The 17,197-nt window shown below is 52.2% G+C and overlaps 1 protein-coding gene across 1 annotated transcript; it reads left to right on the forward strand.

Annotated features, from left to right (window-relative positions):
• The first annotated feature begins 11,328 nt into the window (after positions 1 to 11,328).
• CSTB (cystatin B) lies at positions 11,329 to 15,695 on the forward strand. The gene is made up of 3 exons (XM_060099700.1): positions 11,329 to 11,508; positions 14,406 to 14,504; positions 14,932 to 15,695. The coding sequence occupies exons 1-3, from the start codon at positions 11,443 to 11,445 to the stop codon at positions 15,058 to 15,060; spliced, it is 294 nt and encodes a 97-aa protein (XP_059955683.1). The 5' UTR covers positions 11,329 to 11,442; the 3' UTR covers positions 15,061 to 15,695.
• The last annotated feature ends 1,502 nt before the right edge of the window (positions 15,696 to 17,197 follow it).

Below are 17,197 nucleotides of genomic sequence, written 5' to 3' on the forward strand. Positions count from 1 at the left end.
GCTTGTAGAGCGAGCTAACTTCCCAGCAAAGAGCTGTGACAACGCATTAAATATCAGAAGGAGCTTGTTAGAGACCAGAGCCCAGGGTTTTTTGGAACTTCCCTGGTGGTCCAGTGGTTAAGACTCTGCGATTCCACTGTAGGAGGTGGTCTAAGCTCCTAAATGCTGAGCGGCACAGCCAAAATGTTAATTAAAAAAAAAAAAAAAGCGCCCAGTTTTTATTATGAGCTAGTCACGGACACACACGGAAACTCCGGACTCCCAGAAAGAGAACAGATGTTCAGCACACGCTGTGTTGTTTGTACAAACGGTTCAGACCCAGTGAGGCACTCTTATCACAGTTACGGTGATGGGGACCCTCCCCAAATCCACATTCCCAGGTGCCAGCTAAGGGCCAAACTCATAAGCAGGACTTTGTACGGATAGCATGCAGGCCTTAGGTTAATGCTTCTCTGCACAGGTGAGGTAGTAAATATTTTCAGCTTTGTGAGCCAAAACAACTGCTCCTTTAGTGCAAAAGCAGCTACAGGCAACATGCAAATGAATGTGTGTGGCTGTGTTCTAATAAAACTTTATTTACAAAAACAGGTGATGGGCCAGATTAGGCCCAATGTTCATAGTTTGCCAACAAGTGATGGAGAAGAATGTCTCTACTTTTAGGAAATAACTGCAAAGTGTTTGGTGGGGGTGAAGTGTCATGTCAATAAATAGAGAAACAATCACATACAGGGCACACAAGCAAATACGTCAAAATGCTAACAATGGTTGACTCCAGTGGCGGGAATACAAGTGTTTATTGCCCCATTCGTCCAACTTTTTCTGTTTGAAAAAGCTATTTAAGTTCTTTCACCAGCAGTGGCGCTGTTGAACAGGACAAGATCCCTGCCTCACCAGCCACGTCTCAGCGGAGGTGCGGGGCAGTGAAATAACAAATCCATGTACTCCAGAGAGGAGGGGGCTACGTGCTTTTTCCTAAAGCAGGAAAAAGAAGACACCAAAGCCTAAGGAAAAGAGCAATGTTAATAGACATTCAGTGAATTTCTGACGGGGAGTTTCACCAAAAGAATGCAATGAAATGCACCAACATATACTTTAACAATATACCAATACTTGACAGCCTATACAGCTATTAGACACTGACAGCTAATGAAAGATTTGTTGCATATTCAGTGTAACTAAAAAATACATGCTTTTGTTCAGACGAAGTAAAATTTATATTTTAAGGCAGGATGAGAAAATGAAGCATAAAATTCTCTCTGTCCGTTAGGGCCTTCTCACTCCCCCTTTGATGGCAGTGTGCAACCTCATTACACAATAACGGGATCTCCTCAAAGGTGGGAATGCCTGCTCCACCATAAAGATCAATTTTTTTCCTTTCTTCTGATGCTGGCAATGTAACGTCTTAGAAGAATAGTGTACTTTCCCAACTTCGTAGGGGGTCACGGTGACCTGCTGCTGGCTTTATACATGCTACCTGGACTATGTATCCTTGGTGAATTTTATTTAAAATGTCAGTACGTCAGTATACGACCACGCCTTCGACTTCTAACAGGCAGAACAGTCTTTCAGAATTTTCTGAAAGACTTCCTCCTGGGTTATAATCCTCAATTTGGCTCAAGTAAAATTCTTTTTTCTTCTTGTCAATTGAATTTTAATCGACAATTCTAAATGCAAAATTATCCTTCTTTAGGAGACTTTTCAAAGTCTGCTGTGCATCGCAGGCAAGAACCATCCGTGGATACTAAAATTAGTGGCAAAAGGATGATGACAGGCATGATGTTTGCATAGCCTCAAAAGTACTTATTGGTTACAATGGGGAAAATAGTAACTTTACAGTGGAGAAACCCGGTAGACATGCCTTCACTGAAGATGGAGATCTACATCACCAGTGCAAGGCGTATGGACATCACATGCCCTTGAAATGATGCACTGAAAGGACAGCATCACTTTGGTGGTGTTCCTGCCCCAAACACACAACCTCCACCTGTTTAGGAGAAACATCAGACAAGCCCAAACTAGGATCTTCCTCAAAATAAACAATCCATACTCTTTAAATGTGTCAAGGTCATGAAAGACAAAGACTGGGAACCTGTCCTCAGGAGACGTTACCGGGAAGGACCACGTGGGAGGAGCCTGGGTCAGACAGAGGACTGTGGTGGGACAGCAGTGAAACGTGCGTGGATTCTGGACACGGGTTCATCTCAGTGCATCTCAAGGCTCATTTCCTGCTTTTGGTAACTATGCTATGTTTAGGCTTGTATGAGACATTAACATTTAGGGAAACTGGATAAAGAGTTTACAAAACCTTTATAGTATTTTTGCAACCTAAAATTATTCCAATATAAAAAGCTCTTAAAATTAGAAAAGCAAAAACAGAAAGTCTGACGGGACTTGGGGAAGGACGTATTTTCCCACTTCTACACACATTGCACACCCTCCACCCCATCCCACCCCGAGGGCAGGGCTTTTCTCTGTCCTGCTCACCTGCACCCAGGACGGTGCCTAGGAGGTGACAGTGTGTGGAACAGCTGTGACTAGCTCACTAGGTACCAATTAGCAATAGACGTGTGCTCATGTCTTCCACAAATAACAAAGACCAGCATCTCTCATTTCCTGCAGCATCATGGGGATCCACTTCTCATCCTGAGGTTGTCCTGCTTGTTTTGTGTAGAAAAACCCCTGTTCGTGGATCCTGTGTGTTTTCCTAGGTCATGGTCTTTCGGCTCCAGGCTCAACTTGGTGAAGAAGTGTGGGCCCATCTTTGAAGCGTAATTTTGCGTCTGTGCTAGGAAGCGTGTATGTGATGTGCTAGGGAGGTGACTCAGTTTCCCGGAGCTGCTGTAACCAAGTGCCCCAAACCGGTGGCTTAGAGCAATAGAAAGTGATTGTCTCCCAGTTCTAGAGGCCAGAAGTCTGAAACGCATGTGTCCACAGGGCCACGCTCCCTCCGGAGGCTCCAGGGGTGGGTCCTGCCTGCCTCTTCCTGCTTCTGGGGCTCCTGGTGATTCTGGGCCTGCGGCTGCATTGCACCACATCTGCCCCTGTCCTCACGTGGCCTCCTCCCCTGTAGCTCTGTCTTTACATGCTGTTCTTCTTGTCTGTCTCTCTGTGTCCTCTTGTTTCCTTATAAGGACACCAGTCACTGGACTTAGGGCCCGCCCTAATCCACTATTAACCTCATCTTAACTAGTTACATCTGCAAAGAACTTATTTCCATATTAAGGTCACATTCTGAGGTTCTGGGTAGGTGTGCTTTTGGAGGACACTATTGAACACGCTACAGAAAGTGTGAAGAAGATACAATAAGTAACAGTCCCTACCACCTAATGACGGCCTACGACGTGCGAGGACTTTATACATCTTAAAACAATCCTGCAAGGGAGGCGTGGCTTTTGCCCTTTTGTAGGTGAGCAAAGAGGCTTACAGGTTATGCTCTTGCCCAGAGTCTGAGAAAGACAAGGCAAAGGTAACGCCCAGGCCAGCCCGTCTGCCCAGCACAGCCGTGAGCGCCCTACGTCCCGACCAGCACCACTTCACAGGTGGCCGGTGGTCCCCGTGGGCAGTTAGCAGCACGGCCCCAGGCAGAAGGGCTGCGCCTGGTAGAGCTCCGGTGCTGCCTTCTTGAAATTCTTAATACATTTTGAACAAGGGCCCAATGATTCCTTTTTTTTTTTTTTTTTTTTTTTGCGGTATGCGGGCCTCTCACTGTTGTGGCCTCCCCCGTTGCGGAGCACAGGCTCCGGACGCGCAGGCTCAGCGGCCATGGCTCACGGGCCCAGCCGCTCCGCGGCATATGGGATCCTCCCAGACCGGGGCACGAACCCGTATCCCCCGCATCGGCAGGCGGACTCTCAACCACTTGCGCCACCAGGGAGGCCCCCAATGATTCCTTTTGCACATACATTAGACAGCCTGTCCACTGTCGTGGCCCGGCCACTCCCCCTCTGGGACCCCCACCACGTCCTCTGCGCAACCTGCTGCTCAGAGCGGCTCTCCAGACCCAAACCCATTCTCTCCATATTGTGTGCTTCTACCCCGGTATTTATCCCTCGACGGTTATTATAGAAAATCAGGGCAATAAAAAAAGTTAGGGGAGGAAACCAATCATGGTCTCATGGCCTAAGAGAAAACTTTCTGACAGATCTGTTCTTTATTTTCTGTGCATAAGATTTGTATTAATTATATGTTAATATATTATAGTACTCACACTATATTGACAGTTTTGAAACTGCTTTTCAATAACATATCTAGCATTTTCCCATGATATTAATTTCTCAAGAATATGCAATATTCCAGAATAAGCCTTTCTTCTAAAAGCAAAAAGGCCTTTAAATAAAACTTGGGGAAAATACTGAAAATCACAGAAAGTTGTTAAATACCCATTCCCCACCCCATAGTGATGGCTACTGTTAACACCGGTGAATATCCGTCAATCCCGCAGGTGCCTGGACCCCACCGAACCCCAGGGACTCGGAATCTCCAGGGAAAAGGGCTGGGAACTCAGCATTTCAACAAGCACCCAGTGCTGCCAACATCAGGGCCCTAGCAGACACGCTTTTGTAAACACTTCTTCCCAAGTACACAGGGCTCTTTGCTACGGACGGAGGCTGGGCATGGAGGCGGCTTCTAAATTCTGGGATGGACATTTTTATAGATCAATCTTCTGTCCATCCATTATATTACTTTTCCTTAAAATAAATTCCTGGCATTGACTGCTTTGTTCTTTTTGGCCACACCACATGGCATGTGGGATCTTAGCTCCCCGACCAGAGATTGACCCTACAGCCCCTGCATTGGAAGTGAGGAGTCTTAACCACTGGCCACCAGGGAAGTCCCTTTTAGATTTTTTTTTTTTTTGATGTGGACCATTTTAAAAGTCTTATTGAATTGTTACAATATTGCTTCTGTTTTATGTTTTGGTTTTTTGGCCTTGAGGCATGTGGGATCTTAGCTCCCCGACCAGGGATCGAACCTGCACCCCCTGCATTGGAAGGCGAAGTCTTAACCACTGGACCACCAGGGAAGTCCCTCAATTGCTTTAATTTGCAGTTTTGTTTTTGATTTACAGAAGTGTGTAAGTGTAACTGAGCAGGACCCTTCGGGGCCTTGCCAGGACAGGCTGTCCCCCCAGCGTCCTCTGCCTGCCTCCTGTCTGTAGAAAAACTTTAGCCAAAGAATAAACTTAATCAGAGAAGAGACAACATGCAGAAGCAAAGGAAAGCTGTCAAACAAGACAAAATAATATAGTTTAGGCATTAAAGACAAGGACCTGGGACTTCCCTGGTGGCACAGTGGTTAAGAATCCGCTTGCCCGTGCAGGGGACACAGGTTCGATCCCTGGTCCAGGAAGATATCACACGCCGCAGAGCAACTAAGCCTGCGTGCCACAACAACTGAGCCTGCGCTCTAGAGCCCACGAGCCACAACTACTGAGCCCGTGTGCCTAGAGCCCATGCTCCACAACAAGAGAAGCTACCGCAATGAGAAGCCCATGCACTGCAATGAAGAGTAGCCCCCACTCGCCGCAACTAGAGGAAGCCCGCGCACAGCAACGAAGACCCAACGCAGCCAAAAATAAATAATAAATAAATAAGTAAAATTTTAAGTTATAGAAGTATAATAATTTAAAAAAAGTACTTTAAGAAAGAAAAAGACAAGGACCTTTTGGGACTTCCCTGGCGGTCCAGTGGTTGGGACTTGGCACTTTCACTGCCGGGGACTGGGTGCAATCCCTAGTCAGGGAACTAAGAGCTCGCAAGCCTTGTGGTATGAAAAAAAAAAAAAAGAAGTTAAGGACCTTTAGTTCCTCCTTAAAGTCTGTAGATAATATTCTGGGCCATGTCCTTTGAGCCATTTTGCAGATACTGAAATCCCCACCAGATGGAAGAAGTTAATTACATGATGACAAGACTATAGCCGTGACATGAACTGCTGGTCCATCTTACACAATTCCAAGAACTGGCCTCAAGGGGATGGGAACAAACCAATTCTGGAACTGAAGATTAACTGTACTTAAAACAATAGAAGGACACTGATCACATCACCGCATGAGTAATTTCAAGATGACTCTCAGAGCTGACTGTGCTCTACCGTGTGTAACTCCCCGCAACCCGGGCCTGTGCACGCCTGAAATGCCCCTTTAGAATCTCTTGTTGGGCTTCCCTGGTGGCGCAGTGGTTGAGAGTCCGCCTGCCGATGCAGGGGACGCGGGTTCGTGCCCCGGTCCGGGAAGATCCCACATGCCGCTGAGCGGCTGGGCCCGTGAGCCATGGCCGCTGAGCCTGCGCGTCCGGAGCCTGTGCTCCACAACAGGAGAGGCCGCGGTGGTGAGAGGCCCGCGTACCGCAAAAAAAAAAAAAAAAAAAAAAAAAAAAAGTCTCTTGTCCCCTGATCAGCAAGAGGGAGTTGGTTCTTTGGGGCATGAGTCCACCTTCCCCCCAGGACTGCCAGCTTCCTCAATAAAGCTGCCTTTCCTCTTACCCAACACCTGGCTCTTAGTATTGTATTCCTGAGTGACAAGCAGCCGAACGTGAGTTCCGTCACATAAGGAGTGAAATATTCATTTAATGCCTCCTGTGTGACAGGTACGGAGGCAGGGAACAGTCCCAGTGCTGCCTGTCTGTCTGCTGGGGACCTGGACAAGGGTCCTTAGGTCATCAGGAGACACAGAGAGAACAGCTGGATGGCCGAGGACAGGTCAACAGATGCACCCAGAGAGTCACCTGCCCCCACGTGGGTCCCGGCCTTTCCCTTCTGATTCTTCCGATGCTTCTAAGCTTAGAAGATCCTTTGCCTACATGAGTTTCTAGCAACGGCTCTTCAGGATGTACATCTGTTCCCTCCCTTGAGTCGTCCCAATTTCTGCACCTCCTTCCACCTTTCAGAGGGGGCCCAGGGCTGTCTCTGCTCGGGTTGGCTGCTTCAAGGGGCCTGGCTCGGAGGTAAAGCCACTGTCCGCTTTGCTTCCAGCTTGGCCAGGCAGCCAGGCCTGTGATGGATCCTGATGCAGGAGGCTGGGCAGCAATGTGCCCACATGGGGCACCTATTTTTAGGTTTACCTCCACTGATATTTCCCTTGTTATTGAAGATGAATAGGTCAATGTAATAAATGCTTACTTGTTTAAATGTTTCATCTTTTTCTTTTTTTCTCCCCCCACCCAAAGGGTCTCTTGGGCTAGAATTTAATTAGCAACAAATTCTGGTGATGAAATTTTTGCAGTATGAAACACAAGCAACTGAATAGAATGGTACACAGGTGTATGAGTCACCTGCCTAAGCGTGCCAACAGGGAAACACACAAGCCAGGCTGTGAGGAGAACAGAATACGCCCCTTGGGCACGTGGACTATTTTGAGCTGTAGGCAATCAGGAGCCAGCAGGCTCAGGAAACACTATGACCTCTTCCTTAACTACCTAAAAGAATTGAGATAGGGGGCCTGTACCAGAAGAAGAGCTATTACCGGAGATAACTTTTTTTATCTGAAAGACTTCCCTGCACAGCAGGGCAAACATTAATGACCAAACTCAGCTCTCTGTATTGCCCCGTGAAGGACCCTCCTCCCCTTCGGAGCCCCAGGCCCCCATCCCATTCCTTGAGGCATATAAGCCTCAATTGCCAGGCTCGCCCTTGGTCTCATATCTTTGGGGCTCCTATATGTAAGAAATTAAATTTGGTTTTCTCCTGTTAATCTGTCTTATATCAATTTAATTATTAGTCCAGCCAAAGCATCCAGAAGGGAAGAAGGGAAAACGTCTGCAGCTCTACAGCTGTCTTGCTGGGGTAGAAGGGACCAGGCGACACTGAGAAAAAAAAAAAAAAAACACCTTGGCTTCTACTGACTCTGGGAAAATCAGAGATCACAAGTGAAACCCCAAAATTGCTTGAATTTAAAATTTTGATCCTTCTGAATATAGGGATTTCAAACTGAAGTGAATGGCCTCAGGACTCTATATGAGGAGACGGGATACTAGGTCTCTTCCCCTGGCTCTAGTAGGATAAAAAGCTGTGTCGTCAAGGAATGAGGTGAATGTCAACATTTTTCCAGGGCATTTGGGCAGAAAAAGTAATGCTAATTATGGGTTAGACTTCTGTTAGTATAGTAATTATAGGCAATGATTGTGGTAACATCATCAACTCACCCTAGGGCTCAGACACTGTCCCAAGCATTTTATGCTCATTAATTCCCTTAGTGCTTCATTCAAGCACAGAGAGGGTCAGCAGTTACTCCTATGCCACACAGCAGGTACAAGGAAAGGGTGGATCAGCATTCAAGAGTTTGACCTGCAGAGCTCGCCTTCCCTGGCAGCTGGAAAACATGTCTGGACCCAAACCTGCAGCAATAAAGCAACACTGACTTCATAAGGCAGCATGAGGCAATGACTGTACAGATGGACAATGGCCAGACCAGGTACATGTGACAAGAGACCCACCACGTGTGCAACCACCATCCAGCAGCCAAACCACAGCCTCTGCAGCCATTGGCCCAGAATGTCAGGGGTGGCTGTGACAGTCACCTTCCCTAACTTTTGCCCCATCCCGCTTCTAACCCAGGACAACCAGAGAAGGCCAAATAGGCCCCTGAAAGCAACCAAACAGGACGCCCGGCTTGTAGTGAGCCTGCCCACAGCCTCCCCGGGCCCAAAGGCTCCATCAGGACACAGCTAAGCTTTCCTTTTTTCTAGTACAAGCCGCCCCCTCCTCTGCCTGCCTCTGAGTCTCTGTCAAAACCCAAGTGACGGTGGTGGATCCCCTGCTACAGCCAGCTCTGAAGAAACAAGCCTTTCCACAGGTATCACCCTCCTAGTTCTAAAATGTGAGCACCTGCAGACCCAGGTCCAGCAGGCACAGAGGGTCAGGCATAAGGAGACGCCTCAAGGTGCCCCCCCACCCCCCGCCACCACCCCGAGCTTCAGGATGACAAATGCCACAGAACCGCCTGCCTTGCCCTTCTGGGTCATTATTTTCTGAGGCTTTGTTTTGGACACAGAGGAGTTTTCCATTTGTATGGGGTCAAATCTGTCTCTCATTCATTCATTTATTCAGTTATGAATTGTGAGAGTCTTGAAACCCAGTCCTGTGACTGGTTTATAATGAACACTCATGCCCGGCTGTCTGTTCTTGTTTTTCCCTCTTGTCCTAGCCCATACCTGTTTGATCACATTTTTGCCTAATGAGTAAGGAGTAGCGAAGGTCAGGGGCTTGGAGCCACAGCGTTCCAATAAGCATCACTGTTTATGTGCTGTTCTGAGCCATCTTCCAGGGCAAGATGACCTTTACAGAGTATGTTGACACAGACTCCAGAGTCGCAGACCACCAGACCAACGACACAGTAGACGGCAGGTGATTCAGATGATTCACCCCAGCTCTCTGTTCTTCCCCTTTAAAAACGGCTAACTCAGTTTTTCTGAATGTAAATTGGAAGTGCCATTTCAAGTACACTGCCTATTTTTAATGATCTTTTATTCACTCATTGGTAGGAGTTATTTATATATTGTCCGATATGTGTAATGAGAATATTTATCCCAGTGGGTGGTTTGTTTTTTCATTCTCGTAAAAATGTCTTTCAATGAATAGTTCTTTCTTTCCATTAAATGCAAATGATCGGGCTTCCCTGGTGGCACAGTGGTTGAGAGTCCACCTGCCGATGCCGGGGACACGGGTTCGTGCCCCGGTCCGGGAGGATCCCACGTGCCGCGGAGCAGCTGGGCCCGTGAGCCATGGCCGCTGAGCCTGCGCGTCCGGAGCCTGTGCTCCGCAACGGGAGAGACCACAACAGTGAGAGGCCCGCGTACCGCAAAAAAAAAAAAAAAAAAAAAAAAAAAAGCAAATGATCATTAAGAAAAGTAAAAACTGCTAACTCAGACCAATGAGGAGTGGATCTGAGGCTTCCCTCCTCCCTTGCTTGGAACCCTGACTTTGCTGCAAACCCTGCTGTCAGGGTTTGGCTTTCTGTGCTTGGGCCTTTGATGGGTGTCAGTCTCTCCTTCCCCTCCCTCCAGGGCTCAACCACACACGTCCTCCCATGCTTCCCTGAACTTACAGACCAGGCTCTGCCCTAGAAAGTACCAGAAAGGCTCACCTCCCCACACACTCGCTCACGGGCCACTCCCACTGGGCCCACCAGGAAGCGAGGCTGGGCCTCTGCCTGCAGAGTCAGCGCCCAGTGATGGGAGAGGCCCAGTGCCCAGAGGTGCAGCCCTGTCGGGTGGGGGGCAGCTGGATCTTCTGAAAGGCCAGTCCTGTCCAGACAGCTCCCAGCACAGGCCCCACCCTGCCCCAGTAAGATGGGGAACCTTCCCTTCCCAGGACTTTGAACCCTCTCATCCCAGGATGTCTCAATCCCAAACCAAACCCCGTCAGAACCAAGCCCTTAACTAACTCCATCCACCTGACCCCACCCCAGCCTGAGACCCTGGGAGTCATCACCTCCCCATCACTGGACTCCTTTGGGCCTCTTCTGTCCACCCACGTCAGCCCTTCACTGTGTCCCCGGGTCACACGCCCATGATGTTCACAGCAGCCCACATGACAGGCCGGCCCAGGTGGGGCGCTGGGCCGGGCCATGCGATGAGGGGCGCCAGGCAGGCAGATGCCCGCGGGAGGGAGGGCCTGCCAGCCCACCCCTGCCCCTCTCCCCCAGCCCCCCCAGCTCCCGCGCTGGGCGGGGGCTTCTCTCCCCTCCGCCCTCGGTCCAGCTGCCCGCTGCTCTCCGGACCCCGAAAGCCCGTGTCGTTTCAGGACCCACTACTGTCATCTCACGCAGTGGGTCAAACTGTGGGGACCCGGAGACCAAGACAGGACAGTGGGGTCTGGGGGCACTGTGTGGTCCGGGAGGCCAGGGAGGAGTCAGGATGGGCCAACTCCGCCCCGCGCCCTGCCCCGCACCGGGCCGGTACCCCCGAGGTTCCCAGCAGGGCAGTGCCCGGGGCAGCGCCCGCCCAGCCACCGCGAGACCCGGAGCACCTCCCTTACCGGGAACCTACGGACCGCGCCCGCACTCCCACCCACAGCCTGCAGGGCCCCACCCACCCTCTTCCCGGATCCTGCGGCCGCGCCCCCATCCCACCCTATGACTCAGCCGACGGGGGGTGGTTGACACCAAACCCAGGGAGAGGGGACAGCCCTACAGCACACGACCCTTAGTCCCGAGAAGGTGCCTGCCGGGGGTCCCAGGCTGCGGCCTGCTCCCGCCCACGGCGCATTTCTATCAGGACGCCCCGCGCCTCATTCCCGCCCCGGGCTCTCAGCACCCCATTTCCGGTCCCGGATTCCCCCCCAGCCGCGCGCCGTGGTTCCGCCCGCGCGCCACGTGACCGCCGCGCCCGGTCCGGGCGCTGTATTTCAGTCAGCTGCTCCCGCCAGAGTCCGCTGCTCGTGCGCCTCCGCTGCTCCCGAGTGACTGCCGCCTGGTGTCCACGCCCGCCCGCCCCGCCTGCCGCCGAGATGATGTGCGGCGCGCCCACCCCCACGCAGCCGGCCACGGCCGACATCCAGGCCATCGCCGACCAGGTCAGGGCCCCGGGGGGCGGATGGGGTCCTGCGGGCCCGGGCAGTCGGCAGGCATCGCCGCTGGGACAGAGGCGGTGCGCCCGAGCGCATCCCGCCGTGGGCCGGACTGGGCGCAGGCCGATGCCCCTCCGCGCCTGGGAAGCGCGCCCGCGAGCGGAGGTGGCCACAGGGGTAGTGCCGCGACGTGCCCGTTGGGGACAAGCACTTAGAGAGCAAACGGTACAGTAGGAGGGGTGAAGTAACCCTGAGCGAGTCCGGGCACAGATCCACAGGCGTTCTAGACTTAGGCTGTTATTCTAGCACTTTGGTGTACGTTTGAGGTTCTCTCCAAATGAACAGCTTCGAAATGCAATCCAGCCTGGTTCGGACCCTGGGCAGCTGTTGGGCCGGGCTCCGAGGAAGGCACCTGCACCCAAGGATCAGGTGAGGGTGGGAGGAGCGGGGCCTGCCCTGCCTGTCCTCGTGTGCCAGCAAAGTCGGCTCTTGACAAGCAAGACCCCTTCCCGCCTCTTCGTGGTTTTCCGGGCCTGAGAATTCCCCGCTTGTCAGGTGAACTTTAAATGTGTCAGCTCACTTGGGAGGGAAGAGTCACTGTCTCAAAGGGCCCCTTCATTTGGGGTCAGTTCCTTGAAAGTGATACGTCAGTGGACCGTTCTCACTGCCCCTGGGAACAAGGAGGCTGCCTTTGTGCTGGGTGGTCTCTGTGAGGGGCATGGGCACCATCTGGTGGCCCTTTGTACTGACGCTTTTGGGACAGTCTGGGCTGCACATGAGAAGATCAGAGGCCAGAGACCGGCCCGGTCAGAAGGACGTCGCGGTGCTGCATTGCGCCCCCGCCTCTTCCAGCCCTGTCCTAGGGCCCTCCCTGGCCCTCTGCCCGACCTGGTCCCCTCAGGGCTGGAAACTGGCAGCTTCCTAAGTGACCCGGGGTCTTCTGCACACCCCCTGGCTACAGCCCAGCTCATCTTTCTCCTGGCCGGCAGGCAGCGGTGTCAGTGACCTGCCGTCCCGCAGGCTGTGGCCTGGCCTGGCATTCGCCGCCTGCACATGCTCTGTTCCGCCACCTCCTTTAGGGTTTTCTCAAGCCACTCAGTCCGTGCACAGGGCGGGGGCTCTGTGCAAGCCCCCCTGAAGCAGAGAGAGAGACGATTCCATCTCAGACTCCCAGGAGGGTCTGTGGGTGTCACTCACCCCCCTGGTCTTGTAAACTGTCTGCAGGGTCAGTTCCCTGCAGACCTGGCAGGCACCTGGCAGGAAGAAGGGCCCCACGGGGGAGTGTTCAGACGCAGGTGGGCACCAGCCCCAGGGGACACGCGCACTGCCGTGGGAGCCGTGGCAGCTGCGTGGAGAGAAGGCGGCCCGCCTTCTCACTTCCTGACCCTCCCTCCTGTCCTTTCTGCCCACCTTATCCACAGGGAGCCCCCCTCCCTGAAGGCCTTTGCCACAGGGACTCGCTGGCATGCGTGGCGGTGACCCCCCTCAGCTCCCAAAGCAGCACGCTTCCGGGCTTCACTGAAATCCTCCGACCCTCTAGAACTCGTCCGGTGACTGCAGTGCAGAGTCAGCGTGCTCTAGTGCCTGCCAGTAATCCAGAGAGCAGCCAGAGCACTTTGAAACTAGATTAGGTTTTAAAGTCAAGACAAAACAACCTTCTCCCCCCTTCCTCCATAAGAATGCTCAGTTCCCAAAAGGCCAAGACCCTGGAAAACAGGACTAATCCGAAAGTGTGATTACCTGTGATTACCGTTTGACACCAAGGATCAGGACCAGCCTCCGCCCAAAGGCATTGCATCCTAGAGAAATCATCTAAAACTGCAGCAAAGCATTTTTCCCTGCAAAAGTGTGTTATCTGCTGCATTATCTGTCACACAAGAAATTGGGAATACTTAAGAGAATTAAGGCACATCTAAAAGATGGAAGATTAAATTTAATATTAAATTTAGTTTAACATTTTTAACTGTTTTAGCTTTCAATTTTAAAAGAGTAATTAGGGACTTCCATGGTGGTGCAGTGGTTAAAAATCCTCCTGCCAATGCAGGGGACACAGGTTCAATCCCTGGTCTGGGAAGATCGACATGCTGCGGAGCAACTAAGCCCGTGCACAACTACTGAGCCCGTGTGCCACAATACTGAAGCCTGCATGACACAGCTACTGAAGCCTGCATGCCTAGAGGCTGTGCTCCGCAATGAAGAGTAGCCCCCACTCGCTGCAACTAGAGAAAGCCCGCAAGCAGCAATGAAGACCCAACACAGCCAAAGATAAATAAATAAATAAATAAAATTTCTTTAAAAATAAACAAATAAAAGTGTAATTAGGAACTTCCCTGGTGGTCCAGTGGTCAAGAATCCTGCTTCCAATGCAGGGGATGCAGGTTCGAGCCCTGGTCAGGGAACTAAGATCCCACATGCCGCAGAGCAACTAAGCCCGCATGCCACAACTACTGAGCCTGTGCACCACAACTACTGAGCCCGTGCGCCACAAGGGAGAGCCCGCATGCGGCAACTGAGACCCGATGCAGCAAAAATAAAAATTAAAAAAAAAACATTTAAAAGAGTAATTAAAAAACTGTATCTACTCTTTGCAGTGAACTGTTTGTTAAGTAAAAGAGAAAAACAGGGTATGAACTCACATACGTTGTCGTGATGATGAAAATATCAAACTATTCCATGCCTGGAAAAGAAAGGGAAAATGACACAGAGAAATAGTACCGTTGAAACTCGGCAGAATTAGAGAGCTGTTTTCTGTACTTTATCATCAGAGCCGACAATTTAATGTGTCTGCTCAGTTGTGAAGAACAGTCGTGTGATAGAAAGTCTGTAGAGGGCCGGCATCAGAGTTCAGCCGTGACATTTAATTCAAGTAAGTGCACGTGTCTCTCCGTTCTCTCCTCCCCCAGGTGAGGTCCCAGCTGGAAGAGAAGGAGAAGAAGTTCCCGATGTTCAAGGCTGTGGAGTTCAAGAGCCAGGTGGTCGCCGGGAGGGTCTTCTTCATCAAGGTGGGATGTCAGCCTCTTCGGAAGGTCTGGCCTGAATTGGGGGCGCCTAGGTGCCTGGGCAGGGGTGCTTAAGAGGGTCGAGTGGCAGCCCCCAGCTTCAGGGGGTTGCTGGCCATCTAAAATGAGCACGCGTGTGCACGCGCGCGCGTGTGTGTGCACGTGTGCGCACAGCCTCCTGGAGGGGAGGACCGAGCCTTTCGGGGACTCAGGGCTCTGATGGAGTGCGTGTCGGTGCCGGGTGCTGGCTGGGGCAACGAGGGTGTCCCCTGCACTCGGAGGAGGAAGGTGGGAATGTCCTCAGCCCAGTCACTGGTCACCTGAAGGGACATGGCCTCCTGGCACCCAGGGCCTTTCTCCCAGTCCAGCCGAGTCCAGTGGAGCAGGGGGTCAGGGGCTGCACCCGCCCCTCACGGGACTCTCTTCCCAGGTTCAAGTGGACGAAGACAGCTTCGTGCACATTCGAGTATTTGAAAGCCTCCCACACGAGAACAAGCCCTTGGTCTTGGCCAGCTACCAGACCAACAAAGGCAGACACGACGAGCTGACCTACTTCTAGTCCCAATTTTGCAGAGCCCGTCGCCCATGTGGGTCTCTCCACTGCCAACCTGTGTCTGGGACCTCACGTGGTGCCACTCGGGGGGTGGGGGGGTGGGATGCTCCTCTCCGGTGTCTCTGTTCCTCACTTTCATTGTGTTCATTTTTTTCTCCCAGTCAATGATCTTAAGTAAATTACTTTCAAGGAGGGTTTGTGTTCTCTTTAAATATATGTATTTTTTCAGTGTTCACAAATTTTCTGTTTTGGGGTTTTTTCTTCATCTGAAGCCGTAATCACAGTAGGGAGGTGTCACGGGGTGAGAGCTGTCCAGGGTGGAGCCCCCGCTGGACCTCGTGCGGCCTGAGACCCCCCCACCCCGAGCAGCTGAGCCAGGGGGTGGGGGATGCCCAGGTCACAGCAGGCGGGCTGTAGACCCAGGATTCCAGGAGCCTGTGTTCTAACCGCAGCTCCACACGCCTCCGTTGCTGTGACTGTATCCTGTCTAAAATACAAGATTTGAGGGAATTCCCTGGCGGTCCAGTGGTGAGGACTCTGGGCCTTTGCTGCGGAGTGCGAGGGTCAATCCCGGTTGGGGAATTAAGATCTCGCAAGCTGCATGGCGTGGCCGAAAATGAATAAATACATAAATACATGAATACATTTTTTTCAGCAAATCCGATTCTAGAGCATTAGCTCGAGATGTCTTCAGACACACTGGCACATTTCTGGCTCTGGTGTAGAGGTGGTCAGGTGTGGGCAGGACAGGTGGTAACCCTGCAGGTACCGCCGAGCGCCATCAGCCTGCAAGGCCATCACGAGCTCAGCCTCTGGGCTGCACGTGTTCTGCACCATCTCCCACCCCTGATACCCCTGCCCACCTGACGCTCCCCGTGCCTGCCGGCACCCAGGAGCCAGTCCTGCACTTCCTGGGCATGTAGGGCATTCCTGGCCGCTCAGGCCTATGCTTCCCTCTCCGCTTGGCTGAGACCTGGCTGGTGACTGGCCTGGAGCTCCAGAGGTGGTAGAGGTGCATCTGGAAGGGAAACGTGTCGGTCTGTGAGGCACCTGCCTCAGGTGTGTGGCTGTTGCTTGGTCTCCAAGGGCGGGAGCTGATTTTCAGCCGAGGCGAGTGTGGGGGGCTGCTGGGCATCTGGAGGAATTAGGGGTTCAAGGTCCTCAGACGTGTCCTTCCACACGTCCCCACCCCAGGCCTCAGGGCCCATTTCTCCCCTTTAAGGACCCTACTTCCAACGCAACCCATTTTCTTGGTTTCCCAGGCGTCCCTGGGCTTGTGGCCGCATCATGCGTCTGCCTGTGTGTGTGCGGCCCTCCCCACCCCATCAGGACCCCAGTTACCAGGTTTAGGTCCACCCTAGAGCAGTGTGACCTCAACTAGTACATCTGCGAAGATCCTATTTCCAAATAAGGTCACATTCTGAGGTTCTGGTGGCCCTGACTTATTGGAGGACACCATTGATTCTGGGGGAGACCCCAAAGCTACATTTAGCATCCTTTTCAAGGGTGCTACCTTTATAACGAGACCCTGAATTCTACCCTCAAAGTGGGCAAACTGCGTGTAATGTGAATTATATCTGAATAATCTTTAGCAGTGGGGAAAGGGGATGGATGGAAGAGGGAGGAAAGTGCCTCCTCTCCTCTCCCTTCCTTTCCCCCATCCCCCCACCCCCTACCCCAAGGTCATGGATGACAGCCACACTCAGGGTACGCAGAGCAACACGATGGCAGGGGCCTGGGACAGCCTTGGGCAGGTGAAGACTGCCACAGAGGCCAGCCTGAGTCTGCACCTCATGGGGAATTTCTTCCGTGTCCTAACTTAGGCAGAATTACAGACAGGACGCTGTGTGGCTGAGATCCCAGAGGCCCCGGGAAAGTTCCATACAACACGTGTCCCAGTGCCCGAAACCTGTGGATGTTACCTTATACTGCAAAAGGGTCTTGGCAGATGTGATTAAGCGAAGGGTCTTAAGATGGGGAGATGTTCTTGGCATAGCCGGGTGGGCCCAGCGTCATCACAGGGTCCCCGTGAGAGGGAGGCAGGAGGGTCAGTGTCAGAGAGACTGAAGGTGGAGGAGGGGCCACGAGCCAAGGCACACAGGTGCCTCCAGAAGCTGGAAAAGGCAGGCCGGGAAGAGTCTGT

This window comes from Mesoplodon densirostris, chromosome 5, assembly GCF_025265405.1.
Source record: "Mesoplodon densirostris isolate mMesDen1 chromosome 5, mMesDen1 primary haplotype, whole genome shotgun sequence".
NCBI lineage: Eukaryota > Metazoa > Chordata > Mammalia > Artiodactyla > Ziphiidae > Mesoplodon > Mesoplodon densirostris.

Excerpts from the sequence above, each read along its gene's own strand:
- CSTB (XM_060099700.1), top strand. The coding sequence starts at position 11,443 with ATGATGTGCGGCGCGCCCACCCCCACGCAGCCGGCCACGGCCGACATC. Across the intron at positions 11,509-14,405 it reads TCCAGGCCATCGCCGACCAG|GTGAGGTCCCAGCTGGAAGA; the intron begins GTCAGGGCCCCG and ends CTCCTCCCCCAG. Across the intron at positions 14,505-14,931 it reads GGAGGGTCTTCTTCATCAAG|GTTCAAGTGGACGAAGACAG; the intron begins GTGGGATGTCAG and ends CTCTCTTCCCAG.